Consider the following 21,271-nt stretch of genomic DNA (forward strand, 5'->3'; position numbering starts at 1 on the left):
TTTCCAAATACAGGGGAATAAGAAGCATTATTCCATGTGACCAAAACCACAGATAGAGGACATAGATAGGAAGTGGGCATTTCAGGAGAAGAAATTTGGGCTGAGTTGAAAAGACCATCATTATCTGTAGTTTTATCACTTGGACAGTGAAAGCTCTCTTGCCATGACCAGTGACAAATCCCTCCATTTTCAGAGGTGTCAAGTGGCTGGCTTTCTTGCCTAGGTTACCATGCTTTTGCAAAGAATCCTTTGAGCAGAATCTGCAGGGCTTAGGGATTGTTGATCTAACTACCCTTTTACACACGTGGAAGGTACATGCTATGGATGCAGAGTTGATGTCCAAGGCAACTCTATCTAAGTTATCAAGTTTTGTGATCATGTTCAAATGTTTTGTTCAAGTCTCACCCAGCCTTTGTCATCAAGATAGACTGAAGAGTACAAAGAAGGAGAGTGACAGCTAAAGAAAGGGCGGGCAGGGGTGTCCCGGTGACAGGAGACCAGTAAGTGGTTACGTTCATGAGCAGTCTTCTGTGGCTGCTCTTTATCTCATTGTTTGTTTAAGCCATGGTGGCCTCTTTTGGACTACTTCTTTGCAAGTTCATGACTGTCGCCGTGCAGTTTGAGAGAGACCTTATCCTGGTTGTGCTTCCCCCTGCCCCACTGTCCATCCTAACTGGGGAGTACACACATTGCGCTCTTTCTCACTCATTTCCACTGTAGATCAAGAAGCTACTCTAGAAGCCGGAGCAGAGGCTGGTACAGCAGAGGTCGAACCCGAAGCCGGAGCAGTTCTTATGGAAGTTTCCATAGCCATAGGTAAGCTATGGTCTTGCCTTGTTGTGTGGTGCCCTGTCACTTGCAGTGGACCCCTTCTGGGACAGAGCAGGACAGCTGTAGATCTGTCCTTGTCAGATACCACACTGATCTGTTTCTCATCCAGCTCTTGGAGCTCTGAACTCTCCCTGGATGTTCCTTCTTCAGAGTGAGGCAGAGAAACAGAAGTATGGAAAGGCCATGTCACTCTTAACTCCTTCGTACATAGATCTTACTGAGGGTCACAAGCACAGTCACCTCTTGACTTAGGGGTTAAAACGGGGTTATAGTGAGGAAACCAAGAGGAAAGTGTGTGCTAGAGGGCAGGGCGTGCGCTTTTTCTTCCCAGATGCTTTTCCCTTTGGCATTTTGAGGTATTTTCTGCTGTGGCCACTCATGTAAATGGCCCTTTTCTCTTCCCACCCAGCTGAGTCTCCCCAGAGAACTACACAAAGCTTTATGAAATACAAAGGTTTTTATAAAGAAAATCCAATATACTTGTGATAAAAACAAAATAGTTAAAAGATTTCACTATATTTTCACTTTGATGGGCAAAAATGTCTAGATTGTTAATGTGACCTGTGCCCTAATGCACAAGGTGACAGTCCCTCCTGTGGTACATTCCAGGACATCCAGCAGGAGCAGGTCCAGGAGCAGCTCCTATGACCCTCACAGTCGCTCCAGGTAAGTGGCAGTGGGAGGCCCCAGTGTGCTGGGGTGGGAGGGCTGGCGTGGAGTGCTGGGGCTTGACCCCAGGGCCTAGGTGCAGCACACAGCACGTCCTCTGCCATGAAGTTTACCTCCCCAGCCTAAATGTTGGATTTTTCGATCCAATAACTTAAATGAGTGTTTATCGTTTGAAATCACACTCTTTAAAAATGAGATCTATCTGAGGCCCATTGTGCAACAATGTCAAATTGTAATGGCAGATGCTTGTTGAATATACCTGCGTAATAAGATCCAGACTCAGGCAAACTAACGCAATGTTAACTTTGTGATGCTTTTCAATGCAGAAAAGAAATTAGTATTTTTCTCTTTAACATGGTAAGTCCAATTGGGGGCAGTTGCTGGATGTTTCTAGAACTTCTTATGCAACTGTCCTCACACCTCCATAGAGTGCCCATGTGAGCTAGCACCATCTGACAGCCCTAAAAAGGAGACTTTCCGTATTTGAATGAGGAAATATAATGCGTGCTGTTTCTGTTTAAGCAGATCCTACACTTATGATAGCTACTACAGCCGGAGTCGCAGCCACAGCCGCAGCCAGAGGAGTGACAGTTACCATCGAGGCAGAAGTTACAACAGGCGGTCCAGGTGGGTCCTGATTTAGAACACTACAAGTGACTGGGCACTTGGTGCAAGTGGACTGTCAGCGTTTCTCTTCTTGAATTCCATTGGCCTACAGGCAGCTGTTAAATATGGCTTTGGTACTAAGAGTTGCCAGTGAATAGCTAGTTGTTAGTTATTATTTTACAGTTGAAACTAAAGTGGGTTTTCAAACACTCATATAGCTTTGACCAAATATTTCTTTTGGAAGGAGTAAGAAGACCAAATCATGGCTCACTTCTGAATTTCAGGCTAGTTTGCTAGAACAGCCAGTTTGTCATTTTATTAAATTAATCATAATTATTTGTTCAGCAGCACGGTTAAGGTTTATATTGTATTATTTAATAAGATGTAAAACTTTATAACAACTTTTGTATTGTCCCTTGCTGGTGGCTGCTGTCACCCTCCCTCATCTAGTTCCACTCCAGAAACCTTTCTACAGACAGTGCATGTGACCAATCCCTTGCTTGAACTGTTTCAGGGGATGCCAGCTGTCTTCACAGGTCCAGGTGCCTTACACTCTTGTACATGAAGCCTTCCAATTACCAGCTCCAGTTCCAACATCCTATAATGTTCTAGAACCTTCTGCCCAGAAACATAAGTGCCATCTCCATCATTTCTGTTTTTTGTGTGTCTTAAAGTGATCATATAACACCCACCCCACAATCCCCTGCTTCCCAGTGGGTCTCCACTGCAGCCCATTGCCCTGGGAAACCCCTACCTCCATCCCACTGCTAACTGTGAGGTGCATTCCTTCCTGAATATACCCTTGGGGTTGTCAGTGCACTAACCTGCCTGTCCACAGTCTTACACTGTCCTTGAGCCCTTAGGTGGTTTGCTCATTTGTGGTGGGATGATGCCCACCATGACTCAGAAAATACTTTTTTTTTTTTTTTTTTTTTTTGGTTTTTTCGAGACAGGGTTTTTCTGTGTAGCTTTGCGCCTTTCCTGGAGCTCACTTGGTAGCCCAGGCTGGCCTCGAACTCACAGAGATCCGCCTGGCTCTGCCTCCCGAGTGCTGGGATTAAAGGCGTGCACCACCACCACCCGGCCAGAAAAGACTCTTACGTGAACTGAATGATGACCATAACCAAGCCCACTGGCTAGGGTCCTAATGGTTTGTTCACATGCAAACCCACACCACACTATTAGTGAGACTCTGTACCTTAGACCCTTCCCGCTTCAGTCTACTCCAGTGTTGATGTTCACTGGGGTGTGGGAAAAAAGTAGTTGGCTCAATTTTATGAATGAATTTCAAGTAAATTTAAAAATAAAACCTCACTATTGTGAGGTTTCTTTGTTATCTTAACCTTGATTTTGCTACTATTTGCCATTTTACACATCTTTGAAAAGCCCATAGTGTTGCCATAGTTAGAACCCAAATAATAGGAGTTAAAGGCTTTTGTGTTGTGTTGTTTTGTTCTGTTATGCAGGAGCGGTCGATCGTATGGCTCAGACAGTGAAAGTGACAGAAGTTACTCTCATCACCGGAGCCCCAGTGAGAGCAGCAGATACAGCTGAGGGATCTTTGTACACAGATTGTATCTTAACTGTAAATAATTGGTAACTTAAAGCTTAAGAAACTGGACGGCAGTCTGTTGTGTTTCAGTATTAGAACTCAATTCCAACAGTGGATAGTTCCTGTCACTTCAAGTACAGGTGTCAACTAGAAATATTTTTATGCCCCACTTTACAGTAGACAACTATGGAATTTTCATTTTCTTGAATCAAGAAATGGTGAAGTTGATGTAAGTATAATTTGCAGTGTTTGTAGCTCACATAGTCCATAGAATTCAGGTTTGTCAACAGTGTTTTCAGGTTTTAGCATCCATGCTGCCAAACAGAATTGTGGAGAGCTGTCACAAGCTACAGGTCCCCACATCCCTGTGCTGGTTATAGTCTTGTGTGTGTTGTCAAACTAGGCCATCCACATCCATATTGACTGTGGCCAGGTGTGCAGGATGGTGGCGCATGCCGCCATGTTTGCCTTTCCACAGAGACTGCAGATGGTGTTGCTGTTCCAGCTCTCACTTTGGTGCTTGGTGCCTTTGGTTCTCTTACACCTTACTTCATATACATGTCCTGATGCCAGAAGATAGAATCATGGCTTTTTTTTCTTTCTTTCTTTTCTTTTTTTAAATTCACTGGCACCAAAAATTATTTCTTCTGAGCTGGGTTCACTATGAGTGTAGGGCTTCTTCCAAACAGATATGTGGTGCAGGTGTCTTGGAACAGAGCCTGCAAGGTTGGCCATCTTGCTTTGCACGTGTGTGCTGGAAGAGTCAGCTGGAGAGTGGACTTCAGAAGAAACCCCACTTCTTTAATTAGCACATCCCAGAGACACTTTGGCAAAGCTCTACTATCACACTGTGGCAACAGCCAACCTCTTTCCTGTTTGTGTTGAGACCTCTACTGGCTCCGTGAAGCCCTGCCTGACTGGAGACAACCCAGGACAAGAGTTGGGAGCAGAAGGATCACAGGCTGCTGCACAGAAAGATGTTCTTGTGGCTTTGCGTGGTTCCTCCTAAAAATAACCTGTAAAAATTAGTTTGGGTTTGTTTCTTTGTTTCACTCTTTAGTTTGCATTCTTTCCCCAAGTGTACTTAATCACCTTAGTGCCGGTTTAATCCTGTTCACAGAAAGAATTTCTGTATATGGTGTCAAAGTCTATACCATCCAATCCCAGGCCCTGCTGCTGGTGTATTTGGGAAGAAGAAAAGCCTTTAGCTGCTAGAGGACCTTACAGCCCTGGCCCGATGGAGGGAGGCACCGATGTGTGAAAATGGTTTTCCAGGGCCATGTGGCTCAGTGTAGCATATGCTTAGCATGTAAGGATGCTCTTGTACCCCAAAAATAATGCTGTCACCCTTATGAGGTACATAAGTAGCATTTTGGTGGCCAGCCATTGTTCAGCATACCAGTAAATATAAGTCCATTAGAAAAAAGTATAACATCAGAAGTCATTGCTTGGCTGAAGATTAAACCTGTGGTTTATAGTGGGTTTTTTTTTTTCCCTAAAAGTTTCCTACAAAGAAGGATGTTTGAACCTACTAGTTGGTGAGAAGAATGCAAGCAGAGCCCAAACAAACTGCCAAATGGAATTAGTAAGGAAAAGTCACTATTGGGCAACGTATTGTTGTTTTGTAGCTGTGTAACAAATTATCCCAAATTTCTCAGCCTAAAACAGTACCCATGTGTCACTGACTGTCAGCTTTGTAACTCATGGCCAGGCACGGTGGGGTTGACTGCTCAGGGTCTCAGGGCTGTGGCTAAGGGCTGGAAGGACACATGCCTCATGAAGACTGAGGAGGAGTGACTTTCTTGCAGACTGTCAGCTGGGCTCTTTTGAGGGTGCCCACATCCCTGCCCCAGGCCTAGCCATCTTCAACCAACAGGGATCCTTTGAGCCTTCATCTTTCTTCAAAACCTCTGCCTTCCTCCTGTCTTAAGGGTTCATGTGACTAGATCAAACTAGAACAGAGATAAATATCTGAAGTCCGGTGGCCAGGGGAGTTACAGGCGTTGGCAGGTTCCGGGGGTTGGCATAGGAAGAGGCAGGGCGTGCCACCTCCTGCCACCATGGACAGCCTGACCTGTCCAGGCAGGCTCTCACCTTAGCAGTGTCAGCCTGGCTGTTTATACTCAAGTGAACTACAGAAATGGCTTTCTTTCCTAACCAGGATCATTCTGTATTTTGAAGTTATTTTTTTAATAAAATTGAATTACATTGTGTAATGTGCTTAATAGAAAATGCTTTATTGGACAGTTTTGTAACATCCTGTTTACTGCAAATGGCATAGTTGATATTGTCAAAAATGTAGAAAATACTTTTGTACATACATATTAGCAGTGTCTAATTTGTATATACATCAATTAAATTTCCCTACAACTTGAAAAGGGTCTTGTAGACATGAAAATACATGCTAACTTTGAGTCTGTGCTGACTGGTCTTTGCTTGCTCAGACTCCACAGTCAGTTTCTGATAGAGCAGGTGAAGAGACGTGTCCATGGCAGGTTAGTGGTGCAGGAGTGGAGCCAGGGAAACCCTGGCAGACAGAACGGTGCCCTCTCAGGTGGGGCGCAGCTCCAGCCTCCATGGTTCTCGGCCCAGGAGCAAGTCACCCGACTGCAGTGCCCATCGTCATCCACCTCTGGGAGACCACAGTGACCTTTTGCACATAAAGGTGAGGATCTGCCAGGCAAGTAAGTGAGCTCTGGAACCTGACTTGTTTGCAGATACTCAGTTTTCTAAATAGTTGTCTTTCCAAGTTAGGAAATTGCAAATTGTCAAATCTGGGTGCTTTCCTTTAAAATTTAAAGAAAATGCCACGTGTGGTGGTATACATCTTAAACCCCAGTATTCAGAGCAGGCAGATCTCTGTGAGTTCAAGGCCAGCCAGGGCTGAATAGTAAGACTGTCTCAATAGCTGGGCAGCGGCGATGGTGGCGCACACCTTTAATCCCAGCACTCGGAAGGCAGAGCCAGGCAGATCTCTGTGAGTTCGAGGCCAGCCTGGTCTACAGAGATCCAGGACAGGCACCAAAACTACACAGAGAAACCCTGTCTGGGGAGGGGGAAGTAAGACTCTCAGAAAATACATGAAGTAAAATTTAAAGTTAGCTGGATTTGGCCTCACAAACATGTAATCCAAGCACCTGGAAGATGGAGACAGGAAGATCCATGAGTGGAAGGCCAACCTAGGCTACATGAGACCCTGTTCCACACCCTCAAAAGATAGGGGGAGGGCATTAGGGAAGTCCCTTATGGTCTTTACAGAGTTCTAAGAACTTTATTCTCATCTGGTAAGAACCTGCTTGGTGAGCTGGGCAGTACTGGGGCATTGCCAGAGGCTTTGGTCTCAACTTACTGAATTAGCCAGGCATTGGGCCCCCAATGTCCTTGTGAGGGGTGTGTAACAGCTGGGGTGTGGGGGCTGGATGGGACTCAGTGGTTAAGAGCACTGCCTGCTCTTCCCAGAGGATCCAGTTCAATTCCCAGCACCCACATGGCAGCTAACAACTGTCTACTAACCCCAAGATCGGACACCCTCACACAGACATATATGCAGGCAAAACACCCATAAATTTTAATCTTAACAAGTTGGAACAGGTCAGAATGTTTTGGCTGAGACAAATTATTGGTTGGTGCAGTCCTTCAGGAACCTGGAGGTGAGGGAGAGCTCAGCACCCTGGAATCACCCACAGACTGCATTCTTGTGAGGCCTGGGCCACCCTTGCCATGGCTGCTCCTCCCTGTCTTAAAACAGCTCCATATTTCTGCTGTTTTCCTCAACACCACACCCCACGCATGCATTAAGACCCAACTCCACAGCCTGGGCTAAGGAGCTTTGAAGACACCAAGGCAAAAAGTGGAAAGGGCCAGGACTGTGCCTGTGTCCACTGAGCCCTGGCCCTTGATCTCTGTTGCCCATGTGAGAGCGACAGATTCTGAGACCCTTGTTTTCCAACTGTTGAACCCAGAGGATGCATGTGACTGGGCAAGCAGGTGTAAATAGGTGGTTCAACCCTTCTGCACTGGTCTGGAAAGGAGTCTGCCTTCTTGCAGGCCGTGTCCAGGGGGCACTTAGGGCTCAGGACCTACACTACAGAACCTACACTCAGCTCCTCAGGACTGTGAGGGCCTCTGAGCAGCTGTGATGAACAGCCCTTGACATGGCTGTTGCTACTCCTGAGTAACTGGGGGTGGGGGCTTTTGCAAGACACTAGCCTCCCAGGGCTGTGCAGGACTAAGGTCTCTGGCAGCCTTCTAGAAGCTACCAGGGAGGCTCTCTAAGGCCCTGGAGTTGGTGTGGGCAAGGGAACCTGCTGGTTTGCATTAGGCTGCCACAGTGGTGCAGCTGTGGCCCATTAGTGCTGGGCTCTGCAGCCAGAACTCGGGCAGATGGAGGGGCCCCCGCACCGCACCACCAGGCCGCTGTCCTCCCTGCAGCCTGCACCACCCAGGTACTACCTACACTGTACTTCCATGCTACCAGGTTTGCTTAGCTTTCCCAGCCAAGCACAGGGAACCCCAGAAGTGAAGTCTGGACTGGAGTCACCCGGCTTCAGGTCACAGGCCTCTATCCTGAGCTTGAGGCTGTGGTCTGGGCTCTCTGCTCCCACCGTGCCCCTCCAGGAGGTCGAGTGCCCCCATCAGTCCCTTCTCAGGCCTCCCCCCCAGCTGGACACGTGCACTCAACGGGAATCTTGGCTGTGTCCCACCCCTGACCACCCAGTTCTGTAGCCAACGAGCACAAGGGACAGACCTGGCCTTTGCAGGTGTTGCAGTGTGTCCTGGAGCCGTGGGTCAGAGCTCAGGACAGCTGGGGGTGGGGGTGAGTCACTCCTTTACTTTCCAAGGGCATCCCCCAAAGGCCAGCGTTCTGCCTGTGGTAGCTGGCCACTCTGCCCAGCTACCAGCCTCCTGGCACAGGGTTCTGTTTGCATGTCTCGTTTTCCTGTGGGACTCTGTCCTTGTCCACTCAATGGGTAGATAGCCCTGCCCTTCCCACCTCCCGGGTCAGTGTAGCAAACCACTCAGAAGAGAAACCAGTCCGAGGAGAAACGGTGGCTGGGAGTGACAGGAGGCATCCTGGGAACCGGCAGTTTCACAGCTCAGTCAGGCATCTGTCTGTGCCTTCTTGCAGATTCGGGGCTGCAAGCAGCTTGCTCCCCCAGCTACAGGGCATGTCCTGCTCAGATGGAGGAAGGGGCCTTCCTCTGTCCCCACCTCTTTTCATCCCACCTGACTGCTTCCCTGGCTCAGGGGTAGCCAGCCCAGTGTGGGAGGGAATGCAATGTCCCCTTGCATTCTTAGGGGACAGACCCTCAGCTATTTGATGGCACCTGTCTGGCTCTAGAGGAAGAGCCACAGCCCCTGCCCACCGTGAGGAAGGCGTATACCCAGGGAGACTGCTGTGGCTGGAGCGGGGCGGTCAGGCTGGAGCAGTGCGGGGAGTGACTAGGCTGAACAGCGGCCGCTGGGTAGGGGTGCGGGGCGTCCGAAGGAGAGACCACGGTGGTAGCCCGTGGTCCCGCCCTGCCGCCGCTCAGCCTGGCAGCGTTCCTTCGCAGCCTCCTGCCAGCACAGCCAGCCCCCTGCCCCCACGGAGCCGGTGCCAGAGCAGCATTCCGCAAGCCGGGCTGCATCTCCCCAGTGGAGGCTGCGCCGAGAGGCCACTCGGCCGGGCCTGGGCCTCTGGGCCCCCACCCGGCTGTCCCGAGCAGGCTTCCCTCGCTGCGGCTGCGGCGGTGGCTCAGAGGCCCTGCGCAGCCAAAGGCCACCAGGTAGGTCCCAGAGGCGCAGAGCAAAACGTATGGGAGGCCGGAGCAGCCGGGGACCCCAGACTCACCCCCAAGTCGGAGCAGCCGGGACCACAGGGGGCGGGTGGTGAGCGTGGCTGGGGTGCGGGGCTCGGGCCCTCAGCGTCTCCCGGCTCAAGGGAGCAGGTGGGTCGGGGGCCGGCGCGCCCAGCTCAGTGACCTCACGCCTACCCTGGCCCCGCCCCCGTGGAGCAGCGGGAGGACACACGGGTTAGACTCCGGACGAACTTCCCCGCAGAGAGGGGCTCAGCGCGGGAGGGTGGGGTCGCGCGGTTCAAACGCTCCCACGTCAGCTGCCGGCCCGGCCCGGGGGCCCCGAGGCTCTCTGCAGGGCAGCCGCACCGGGACGGCGCGCACACCGCGCATCCGCGCCCCTAGCCCGCACGCAGGGCGGCCTGGCCCTTTAAGCGTCCAGACGGCGGCCCCAGCTGACGCGCGGGCTCCAATCGGCGCCCCGCGCCCCCCGCCCGCCGCGCCCGAGGCTCCCGGGCCGCAGCTGCTCGGCCGGGACTCGCCGCGGCCCTGCGCCTCCACCCGCCCGCCCGCCCGCCCGGCCGCGCCCCCGGGGCCATGGTCGCGGGGGCGGCCCCCAGCGCGGCGCTTCATGGGGCGGCCCGGCCCCGGCCGCCGGGGGCAGCGCGATCCTGCGGGGCCCTGTGAGCTCCCAGCGCCGCGGCACCATGGTACGCAGGGCCCTGCCTGTCCCCCCGCTTATCCGCCCACCTGCGAGCGCCGCCTTTCGGAGCTCACGGTCCCGCGCGACCCGGTACAGGGGCTGGAGCGACCTGGCCCCTCCCCCGGGGGTCCTCGACCCTATCGGCTGGGTGTCCGCAGGCCGAGAGTGCAGCGCGGTGGCGCGGTGGCGCGGCTAGGGGTGAAATTCCTGGGTGGGGGTGCAGGCGCGAAAGGCCGAGGTCTTGCTGCCCGCGGGCGGAGGGGGGCGCTTCTCTGCGCCCGGACGGCGCCGCCCCGGGGCTGGTAATGGGGGGGAAAGAGGGAGTCGGATTCCCGCCCAGGCCTTGGGCCACGTGGGCGCTGCAGCCGCCCTGCCGGAGATTGGGACGGCTCGCACCGAGGGCGGGGGGCGCCCACAGCTGGAGTGGAAATTCCTGTGTGACCTTGGGCCGGTCCCCTGCTGTCTCTGAGCCAGGCCATTCCAAAGAAGGCATCCAGAAGTCACGAGCCCGTACCCCTGCGCGGCTTGGGCTCTCCCCAGGTTTCACCAGATGGCCCTCAGGAGTCAAAAGCTCGGTGGCCTCTGCAGGTGTCCCCTGGGGGAGGGCTGCTGCTGGAGCTGGCATAACCAGGTGGAGAGAGGCCTCCTCAGCTCCAGGGAGCAGAAGCATCTGGCCAGAGACCCACAGCTGGTGGGCACCGATGGGAGGGGCTGGGCCCACAGCTGGGCCCTGCTGCTTGCCTGGCAGGGTTAGGCTAGGGAGTGGATTTAGAAACACACGGGTTCCTGCCAGGCCCAGGTGGCCCTTTCCAAGCAGGTGGGCCCTGGCGGGGTGGGGGTGGGGTATGTGGTATGCACACTCTCCCTGCCACCATCCATCCTCAGTAGTGCGGACCCGGTCACCTGCAGGCGCGGTGACTGCGGAGGGTGTGTGGTGACCGTGCTTGGATGTTCACAGACCCCACACCTCCACCCCACCTCACTTTCGGCGCTCACTAAGCCATCTCACCACTTGGCGTGTCCCAGCCAGAAGGAAGGGGTACCCAAGCAGGGCAGGATGGCCACAGCTCCAGAGCACAATGCCTCTCTGGGCCTCAGTTTCTCCATCTGTGCAGCAGGAATTGGTCCCAGAGGATGAATCAGAGTGAGTCAGAGGAGAGGGACTCCATGCCACGTCCCAGTCCGATGGGCCAGCAGTTCTGGGGTAGTCGGAGATGGGTGGCGGAGAGCACTCAAGGGAGGTGATGTCCGCTGCTGGTGGAGCTGCGGGCAAAGAGTAGGTATGCCCTAGGCTGCCCTCCGGAAGGGCAAAGGCTCATAGCTCCCCGGGGTTCACCTGCATCGGAAACACAGCTTCTCCCCGGCTGACAGAGAATCGACCGACAGGGCAGCTTCACCCTTGGACCTCTGAGGAAGAGGTGGTGGGCTTATGTCCCCCAGTGGGGCAAATCGGCACTCAGACACGGGAAGCCTTTGTCTTGCCAGGCAGAGCCTGAGAAGCAGCCAATGCTGGCCTGTGTGGGGCTGGACTGGCCAGTGTCTGCCGAGCCCCAGGCACCCAACTTCTGGGAGTTCTCTGGCAGTCTGGTCTAGTGGTCTCTGAGGTCCCTGGTGATCTCCAGGAGGTGTGGCCTCCAAGACAGGGCCATCTTGGAGCTTGTAGGCCTGCGCATCACCCCAGCCACACTGAAGTCTCCTGTTGGGAGTGTGGTAAACAGAGAACGCGGCCCATCCTCCCGCGAGGGCCCTGGGTCCCAGGAGCTGCTGTGGCCAGGGCTGGGAGGTATGGTGGACCAGGCCTGAGCGTTTTTAGTCTGTTGTCTTCTGTAACCCTAAAGGCCTTTACTGGCCACCATCTAAGTGATCCCCAGATGGAGCCGGGGTGCTGTAGCAGACGCTGGGTCTTCTGCTTCCCAGCTGCTCACCATTGGGCAAGCTCTTGTCTGTCGGTGTGGTGGGACGTCAGGACGCACTGGGGGAGAGATGGAAATAGAGGCACGATGAGCAAGGATCCCGGGGCGACCCCTCGCCCTGCTATGCTTGGGCCTCTCAGAAAGCCCGGCATCCCAAGGAGCTCCAGGTTCCCCACAAGTGGTTCACACGGCCCCTGTCCCCTCCCCTCTCTGTGTGACCGCCCTGTGCGTGCACAGAAGAGCTCTGGAGGAGGCCCGGGGCGGCCACCTGGGCACAGGTCCCAGGACACTCGCTCCTGCCGTGCCTCTGGTGTCGCCCACGCGGTGGGAGCGCGGCGGTGGGAGCGCGGCGGCGGGCCCTCACCTTCCTGTGTCCCGGCCCCACAGTTGCTGGTTGAGAAGACGACAGACTCGCCGGCGGCAGAGTTCTCGCTGGTGGAGGACGTGGCTCTGCACTTCGCCTGCTTGATGGGCCGCCTGAACGAGCAGCGCCTCTTCCAGCCGGACCTGTGCGACGTGGACCTAGTGCTGGTGCCCCAGCGCAGCGTGTTCCCCGCACACAAGGGCGTGCTGGCCGCCTACAGCCAGTTCTTCCACTCGCTCTTCACACAGAACAAGCAGCTGCAGCGGGTGGAGCTGTCCCTCGAGGCGCTGGCACCCAGTGGCCTGCAGCAGATCCTGAACTTCATATACACGTCCAAGCTGCTGGTGAACGCAGCCAACGTGCACGAGGTGCTCAGCGCGGCCTCGCTGCTGCAGATGGCTGACATCGCTGCCTCCTGCCAGGAGCTGCTGGACGCTCGGTCCCTGGCGCCCACGGGCCCCGTGACCCTGGCACAGCCGGCTGCCAGCTGTGCCCCGGTGCCTCCGCCACCCTACTACTGTGACATCAAGCAGGAGGCAGACACCCCAGGCATACCCAAGATCTATGCCCGAGAGGGCCCCGACCCCTACTCTGTGCGTGTGGAGGACGGGGCGGGGACAGCCGGGGACTCGGCTGCCCCTGGGCCGGCACAGCCACTCTTCTTCAAGGAGGAGAAGGAAGGGGCGCCTGAGGAGGCTGGGGCACCTGAGGAGGCCGAGGCCCCTAGTAGCCTGTGCAAGCTAGAAAGTAGAGAGGGGCTGGAGCCAGAATTGGGCGCCTCGGGCACCTATGGGCGCCAGGAGCAGTCACAAATCATTGTGGAAGTCAACCTCAATAACCAGACGCTGCATGTGTCCACTGGGTCTGAGGGCAAGCCAGGCTCTGGGGCCACTGTGGTGCTGGGCCAGGAGGATGGGATGCAGGAACGCTTAGAAGAAGAGGGGGAGGAAGGGGGAGGGAGTGCAGGGGGAGAGGAGGAGGAGGAAGAGGAGGAAGAAGAGGGAGGCAGCCAGGGAGAGGAGGAAGATGAGGAAGGACCCAGTGAGCAGGAAGATGAAGATGAAGAGGATGGGCCCAGTGAGCAGGATGCAGAGAGTTCGGAGGAGGAGGGGGAGGCTGAGGGCAGGCAGGACACCGCGGGTCCTGCGGGGTGTCAGGGCAGCCAGGTGGACCCCCCGCTGCACAGCCGAATGTCCACACGGTCCCGGGGACAAAACTCTCAGCCCCGAGCCACCCCTGAGCCGGAGGAGGCCGGGCGTAGAGGCGGGAAGAGGCCCAAGGCCTCTGGAGCTGTTCCTGCAGCCCAGGCAGCGGACGGGCTGGGGGCCAAGGTGAAGCTGGAAGAGAAACAGCAGCATCCATGCCAGAAGTGCCCTCGGGTCTTCAACAACCGCTGGTACCTGGAGAAGCATATGAATGTGACCCACAGCCGCATGCAGATCTGCGGCCAGTGCGGGAAGCGTTTCCTGTTGGAGAGTGAGCTGCAGCTACATCGGCAGACGGACTGCGAGCGCAACATCCAGGTGAGACAGGCTGCCCAGGTGGTCCCCAGACTGGCTCTAGGAGGTGGAGCCGGGCTCTGTGCTGGCCCGTAGGGTCATGAACAGAGGACTGTGGCAGCACCCTTACCCGATGGACGAGGGCAGCAAGGGTGTGTGTGGGAAGAGTGGAGAATTTTCTGAATGCATGTGGTCAGGGAAAGTAGGAACCGGGGAGGAATGTGTCTTCACCAGTCTCTAAGGCCCAGAGCTGCCCGTGCAGCTGCGTAGGGTGTACACCACACGGAGTGTGCACAGAAGGGAAGGGGCATGCCTGCAGAGGGCGCCACCCTCCCCTGGCCACAGTCACGGCAGAGCCGCAGGCAGCCCGTCGGGAGGAAGCCCTGCATTCGACTCTGTGTGTGTGTGTGTGTGTGTGTGTGTGTAGGGGGGCCGGTGCTGGGATGGCTGCCAGTCTCTCGGGCCAGTCTGTGTCTGTCTGAGCACACCCCCGCATGTGCATGCATACACACATGAGCCTGGCCCAGGACAAAGGGAAAAATGGCCACAGGTAGGCGGGTGTTAATTACCTGCACTAATTGCTAATTGTGGTGCCGGTGGGGAAGGTGTGACCTGGTGACCTGCCCATCCCCCACTCTGTGCACCTGTTTCCTGCCCCTGGGCTGTTTGCTCAGCTATTCCTGCTGCAGGCGGCAAAGCCTTTGGCCTTCCTGCCAATGGCCTCTTACCTCCGGGGCTCCAGGAGAAGGTCTCTCAGTCCACCCACCCTCCACTGCCTGAGGAAGTCCTCGTACCCTCTGCCGTCCGTAGAGCCCCCCCTGACGAGAACCTGAAAGGCCCCTCCCCCAACCAGCGCAGCTGCCCTACCTAAGAGGGGGTCCTGGAAGTGGTACCCCAGCAGCCACGCGGGGTGGTATGGGAGGAGTCAACCCAGCTTCGAAACGTCAGGTCCGGCCATCTCACCAGCACTCTTCAAATGGGGAAACTGAGGCCCTGTCGAGGTGGAAGCTAGTCCCAGGCCACACCCAAAGCCCTCCTCCTTTTCCCGCAGTGCGTAACCTGCGGCAAAGCCTTCAAGAAGCTCTGGTCCCTGCATGAGCACAACAAGATCGTGCATGGTTACGCAGAGAAGAAATTCTCCTGCGAGATCTGCGAGAAGAAGTTTTATACCATGGCACATGTGCGCAAGCACATGGTTGGTGAGTCCCCGCCAGTGAGTGTGGGCCCAGGGTGGGCCGGCTGCTGGCTGTGTCAGAACTGCATCCGGGGGGCGGGAGGGGATGCCCGAGCAAGCTGGCAAGGTGGGAATCCAGCTGGCCCACTGCTGGCCAGGCTTGGGTCCTGTCCACCCATGGAAAAGAACAGCTTTTCCTGAATCGCAGTTCCACGTGGGCTGGCGCGGTCCCGTCTCAGGGTGGCAGACACGAGCCTCTCCTACTGTCTCACCTTTGGGCCCTTCACAGGGCTTCAGGCTTCTCTTGCGTTCAGCCTCCCCCAGGGCTCACACCTGGACACAGTAAGGAGGCCTCCCCAAGTGTGATGGCCACCCCACGCTCAGGCGAGGCTGCATACCCTCCAGGTGGACCTGGCCGAGTGTCTGGAGTTCCCTGTGGTTACCTTTTCTCAACTGGGCTCTGAGCACTAGGAAGGATCGATCAGATAGACAAATGGCCCGGCAGACATTTCTTCACCGGACAGTGTAAACTGGATGGGACTGAGACCCTGGGGTCTAGGTCTTGGCCAGGGGCATGCTGGGTAACAGGTTGGTGATCTCTGAGCAGGGAGGGCTGTCTCCAGATGTGTTCCTCATTGGCCTTCCATGTCACTGGTCCCAAGGATGAGGCCTTCACCCTGGGTATGCCATTGAGTTCAGTACCACCCCTCAGGAAACTGCGGGGTGCAGGGCTCCCAGAAGGCGGGTCTGGAAGTGGGGGTTCAGGTAGGTACCCTGGAGAAGTGACGGCTGGCGCCCACCCGCAGCCCACACCAAGGACATGCCCTTCACCTGTGAGACCTGTGGGAAGTCCTTCAAGCGCAGCATGTCGCTCAAGGTTCACTCGCTGCAGCACTCCGGAGAGAAGCCGTTCCGCTGTGAGGTGAGCTCTGCTTCCTGCAGGGTCCCCCTGGTGGTCCCACCTCCACCCACCCCCATCTTCAGGGATAGGGAGGTCAGAGGGAGCTGCAGGTCTGGATTGGTGGCACATGCCTGTAATCCCAGCACTGGAGAGGCGGAGGCTGCATGAGCAGGAGTTCAAGATCAGCCTCCGTCATACAATGAGTTGGGGTGGGGGCGCATGAACCAGCCGACCGAAGGGCAGGCTGGGGAGACAGCCGGTCAGGAAAATGTTTGCTTTGGAGGCCTGAGAACCTGAGCTCCAGTCCAGGTATTGTTTTGTTTTCGTTTCGTTATTATTAAGTTAAAGCTGGGCATGGAGGAGCATGTGCTGGAGAGGCAGAGACAAGTGGGTACCTGGAGCTCCCTGGCCAGTCAGCACAGCCTGAACAAAGTCTAGGCCAGAGAGAGACCCTGTCAAAAACAGCTAGGGTGGAGGATGCCTGAGGAAACACCAGAGGCTGACCACAGGGGACATCTGTCTGTGGACACACACGCACATGAGTTTCAGGTTGGGTGAGGCAGGATGAGGACGTCTGCAGCTCTGCCCTTCCCCATAGAACTGCAATGAACGCTTCCAGTACAAATACCAGCTGCGCTCCCACATGAGCATCCACATCGGCCACAAGCAGTTCATGTGCCAGTGGTGCGGCAAGGACTTCAACATGAAGCAGTACTTCGATGAGCACATGAAGACGCACACAGGTGCGCGCCCTCCACCAGGGGCTCCGTTCACTTCTGGGCCCCCTCGGCCCTGAGTTGGGTAGGGTGGGATGGGGTGGGGTGGGAGCTCGGGCTGGCCATAACACCCCTGCCACCCCTCCAATTGCAGGGGAGAAGCCATACATCTGTGAGATCTGTGGCAAGAGTTTCACCAGCCGCCCCAACATGAAGCGGCACCGGCGCACGCACACGGGAGAGAAGCCCTACCCGTGTGACGTGTGTGGCCAGCGCTTCCGCTTCTCCAACATGCTGAAGGCACACAAGGAGAAGTGCTTCCGTGTCAGCCACCCACTGCCCAGCGACCCTGCCACCCTGCCCACCCCACACCTGCAGCCCACAGCCCCCCTCTTCCCCACTGCAGCTCCCAGGCTGGACACCAACTGACCCCCAGCACAGGCCCTCCTGGCCAGGGACAGCAGAGACACAGGCTGGGGGCTGTGCTGAGGCGGGGTGCCCCTGGCACTGGGTCCCGGTGCATGCTGGGAGCTCCCTTCTGCAGCTCCTTGCAGGTTTTGCTCCTTACCTTTGGGAGTAAGGGAACACAGAAGGACTAGTTGGCTACACCCCTCCAGGTGAGGGATGCCGGAGGCAACAGATACAGGGCAGGGGGACTCTGGGCTGCAGACATGGCCATGAGCCAGGCAGGGCCTGGGTCAGCCTCGCCTGCCCGTCCCAGCTTTCCTGTGCCCTGACTTACTCCCTAGGATGGGAAGGTTTTGGGGGGGGGAATTCGGGTACACCCCTGTTGAAGGAGTTGTGGACCCGCCCCCCCCAGCAGGCCTATGCCCAGGGAGGCATGGCAGGGTAGGGGAATGGCAGGATGTGAGGGCTGCAGACCCCCTCTGTGTGATAAAGAGTGGGGCGGGAGGGGCTGGCCCCCATGGGTTTCTTTTCCTATTCGCATCCCTGCCAGGCAGGTTCAGGGATCCTCAGCCTGTGCAGGACTTTTTAAAGAGCCCCAAATCCTGGAGAGACTTTCTCTGGGTGCTGGGGACCAAGCCTTCAGGGGGGTGGAGAAGCTGACTCCTCAGCCCCAGCTCCCAGGGGTCCTGCAGGAGAATGATATCCCAGGGGTGGGTCTCACAGGAGCCTCAGGCAAGTAGTTCAGGGTTTCACGGTGCTATCTGTGGGTCAGGGGACAAGGAGGTGTCCACAGGGCGCCCCTGTCCCTTACCAGCCTGCCTGGCTGGCCTCCCCCACCAGGAGACACATGCATCTGTGTCTGCTCCCCAGAGGCCTACATGAGGCCTCTTGTGGGGCCAGGCCACTACCCGCCTCTGGCTGGCACCTGGTCCCCCTGCACTCTGCGCTGCCTGGTGTGCCCGCCCAGCCAGGGGGCTCAGCCAGTGCCCAGTGCTTGCCCTTGGGAGGCAGGCACTTATAGGTGACCCTTCTCTGTCGTCATTCAATGTCCTTATTCCTGCGTTCAAATGGGAGAAGGTTTCCATAAGCTGTTTGCTGTTCTGGTCTCCCACTGTTCATAAGCTTCTGTTTGTCACACTCTGCACCTTATTCCCTTCCCATCACCACCTTCCCAGCATGCCACACTGGGAAGAGGCCTGCGCCCAAGGGTCCAGGCAGAGGGCACCAAAGCCCTCTGACCTCAGAGGCCCATGGAGCTGGGACAGAGGGCTGGGGACATTTTAATCATCAATAAACGAAGCACTTTATTCTGTACAGGTGTGGGCAGGCCCCAGGTGCTGACTCGGCTGTCCTCTGGGCTAGGAAGGACTGAGTGACCAGTTTCTCTGGTGTAGGCAACCTTTCCCAGCCTGCATAGTCAGGCTCAAGCACGGCCTCGGGTCCCTCTGTGTCCACGGGGGGAGACAGGTGGGACCCTGTCTGAGAAAGGAAGGTTTCCCATTGCCTGCAGACTCCTGCCTCGCTGCCCAAGGTTGGGCTTCCAGCTCCTTCTCTGTAGCTGTTCTTCCCCTGGCACCCTTAATCTCTGGGCTTCCACAACGTCCTCAGGGACCCCTTCCCTGCCTCTTGTTTCTAACCTTTGGCCCCAGTGCCTGGCAGCTCTCCAGAGCTGGCTCACATTTAAAAAAAAGAACAGTTGACCACCTCAGGGGGTTCCCCGCTTGTCACTTGCTGGCCCTGGTGGCCTTCATGGGGCCAGGACCCTGGTCTATCTGGCCATTCTTCAGTAAGCAGCAGTCTGAAGGGTAGAGGCTGGAGATGAAACTGTCCCAGGAGGTGGGTTCCCCATACCCTTACATACCCCCACCCTCAGGGGCCAGACGGGTTCTGGGCACTGGCTGGGATGGTTGCTATGTGGGAGGTGGGCACAGCCCCCTCTCGGAGGCCGCTGTGTGGTGCTACACACTTCACCCTGCCCACATGGAGCTCCCTTGCGCTTCTCCATGCTGTAGAATTGGGGTTCTTGCTTCGCCAGCTTTTACACTTTATTTTAAAAAAGATGGTCAAGTCGCTGAATGTTGGCATGTGGGAACTGGAGCATGGTGGCAACTTTCCACGCCCACCTAAGAGACTGGCCTTGGGACCCTCACCTCTGGGAAGACTTGCTGGGGTCTCTTGCCGAGCTGGACTTGGTAGGTCTAGTCCTGGGCCTGCTCCTCTGAAGTGATGCAGGTGTTCTGGTCTTGGAACAGTTGTTAGGGAGTCTCCATGGAGGCATGGTGGGCCCTGAACCCAGGAACGACCACCTCCATATCCCCTCAGTGGTCTAGGTGGTGGAGAAGGCCAGACACAGGTGTGTGGAACCTCCATGTCTGGTTGCATAGACACCCCCATGGTCCCAGGGTGGGGACAGTAGTCATTCAAGGGAGATGAGTGATGGGGGAATAAACTTAGTACCGCTCCTGGCCTCCGGCCCAGCCTCTTCTTTATATGTCCCAGAATCTCAGCACACAACCCCTATGGGCGTTTAGGGCATCCATGGGGCCCACCTTTCCCCCTAAAGGTTTGGATGAGATGGGCCCCACACTGCCTCCGGGTTTTGGATCAGACACAGAAGGGTCTGAAAGACCTGAAGTTCTGGGATCTGCTGAGGTAACCCCCAAGGCAGCATCCATAAGACTCCAGGGCCTCAGTCCTGGGGTCAGCAGGGCCTGCCCCTCTCATCCCCCTGGGGTCTGATGCTTTCAGACCCCAGGAGCTCTGAGAGCCAGGGACCCCCACAGGTATTTCCTGCCACTCGTGCTCTGCTTGGTGGAATTCTGGGCCCTGGAGACACGGGTCTCCACAACTGTCATCTGTCACCCTGCCCACAGGTGCAGAGTGCCACAGAGACCCGGAGGCCTGGTGGGGGAGGCTGTGCCCACAGGTGCAGAGTGCCACAGAGACCCGGAGGCCTGGTGGGGGAGGCTGTGGGTGAGTTGGCTGTCCAGGCAGATTCCTGTGGGGTTACTGTCTCCTTCACAAGAAACAGGTTGTACTCAAGACACTCTTAAGAGCTGGATGTGGTAGAACATGCCTGTAACACCCGCACTTGGGAGGCAGAAGCAAGAGGGTTAGGAGTTCAAAGCCACCTTTGGCCACACAGTGAGTTCCAGGCCAGCCTGCCCTATGGAATTGACACCCTCCCTGTCTCAAAAAGGCCTAAGATTCAAAACAAGCTGTGATGTGAAGGGGCTGCTTCTTTTGTTGTTGTTTGGTTTTTCGAGACAGAATATCCCCATGTAGCCCTGGCTGTCCTGGAACTCACTCTGTAGACCAAGCTAACCTTGAACTCAAGAGATCCGCCTGCCTCTGCCTCCTGAGTGCTGGGATTAAAGGTGTGTGCCACCAACGCCCGGCTGTAAGTGGGCTTCTTGGGAGGGTCCTGTTATGTTCTCTCTTGCACCTCTGTACTCTGTCCTTCAGTGTGCCACCTTCACACGGGACCTTGGGCTATAGGCTGTGGGTGTCAGACAGCAGAGTGCCTTGTAACTAGAGTTTTCCTGCCTGGCCCACAGTCAGGACAAATCTCTGTCACCCGCCAGTCCCACAGCCACTCAGACCCAACCAAGTAAACACAGAGACTCATATTGCTTACAAACTGTATGGCCGTACCAGGCTTCTTGCTAACTGTTCTTATAGCTTAAATTAATCCATTTCCATAAATCTATACCTTGCCGCGTGGCTCGTAGCTTACCGGCGTCTTCACATGCGGCTTGTCATGGTGGCGGTTGGCAGTGTCTCTGACTCAACCTTCCTCTTCCCCAAATTCTTCTCCTCCTTGTCCCGTCTATACTTTCTCCTGCCTGACTACTGGCCAATCAGTGTTTTATTTACTAACCAATCAGAGCAACACATTTGCCATACAGAACATCCCACAGCAGGGTCTGGGCCCAGGCTGCTCTGCCTTATCTCTTCCTGAAGCCTGGCTGGTGTGGGAGGGCCAGCTGGGAGACCAGCTCCCACATTTTACCTCAGGGTACTCTTGAGAAGAGAGGGATAAGAGGTTTAGATAGAAGGATAGAGGGGAGAGAAACAGAAACACAGGATAGCCTCGGGAGGGCCTGGATCCTTATCTACCGGCCCCTTCTGTCTCTTCTGAAGGGCCTTTTATAGGAA

The 21,271-nt window shown here is 55.9% G+C and overlaps 2 protein-coding genes across 7 annotated transcripts in view; both read left to right on the plus strand.

Annotated features, from left to right (window-relative positions):
- Nktr (natural killer cell triggering receptor) overlaps positions 1-6,072 on the plus strand; it is a 38,750-nt gene extending 32,678 nt beyond the window's left edge. For 3 of the 4 annotated variants that reach the window (XM_037208056.1, XM_037208055.1, XM_037208057.1), the window contains 4 exons: positions 721-816; positions 1,441-1,497; positions 2,023-2,127; positions 3,573-6,072. In XM_037208056.1, the coding sequence (XP_037063951.1) occupies positions 721-816; positions 1,441-1,497; positions 2,023-2,127; positions 3,573-3,660 (346 nt within the window). In that variant the 3' untranslated portion in view covers positions 3,661-6,072. The remainder of the gene's footprint in view (positions 1-720; positions 817-1,440; positions 1,498-2,022; positions 2,128-3,572) is intronic. The other variant, XM_028890474.2, reaches the window with a different exon arrangement.
- Positions 6,073-8,988: 2,916 nt separating this feature from the next.
- On the plus strand, positions 8,989-18,427 carry Zbtb47 (zinc finger and BTB domain containing 47). Of its 3 annotated transcripts, none has more exons than XM_028890434.2 (6): positions 8,989-9,426; positions 12,439-13,938; positions 14,966-15,113; positions 15,895-16,010; positions 16,588-16,732; positions 16,860-18,427. In XM_028890434.2, exons 2-6 carry the CDS (start codon positions 12,520-12,522, stop codon positions 17,132-17,134), a joined length of 2,103 nt encoding a protein of 700 aa, XP_028746267.1. In that variant the 5' UTR covers positions 8,989-9,426; positions 12,439-12,519; the 3' UTR covers positions 17,135-18,427. The 3 variants fall into 3 exon arrangements, with proteins under 3 accessions (XP_028746267.1, XP_028746265.1, XP_028746266.1); XM_028890432.2 differs by lacking the exon at positions 8,989-9,426 and adding an exon at positions 10,039-10,145; XM_028890433.2 differs by lacking the exon at positions 8,989-9,426 and adding an exon at positions 10,937-11,282.
- The last annotated feature ends 2,844 nt before the right edge of the window (positions 18,428-21,271 follow it).

Source organism: Peromyscus leucopus, chromosome 7, assembly GCF_004664715.2.
Source record: "Peromyscus leucopus breed LL Stock chromosome 7, UCI_PerLeu_2.1, whole genome shotgun sequence".
In the NCBI taxonomy this organism is placed as follows: Eukaryota; Metazoa; Chordata; class Mammalia; order Rodentia; family Cricetidae; genus Peromyscus; species Peromyscus leucopus.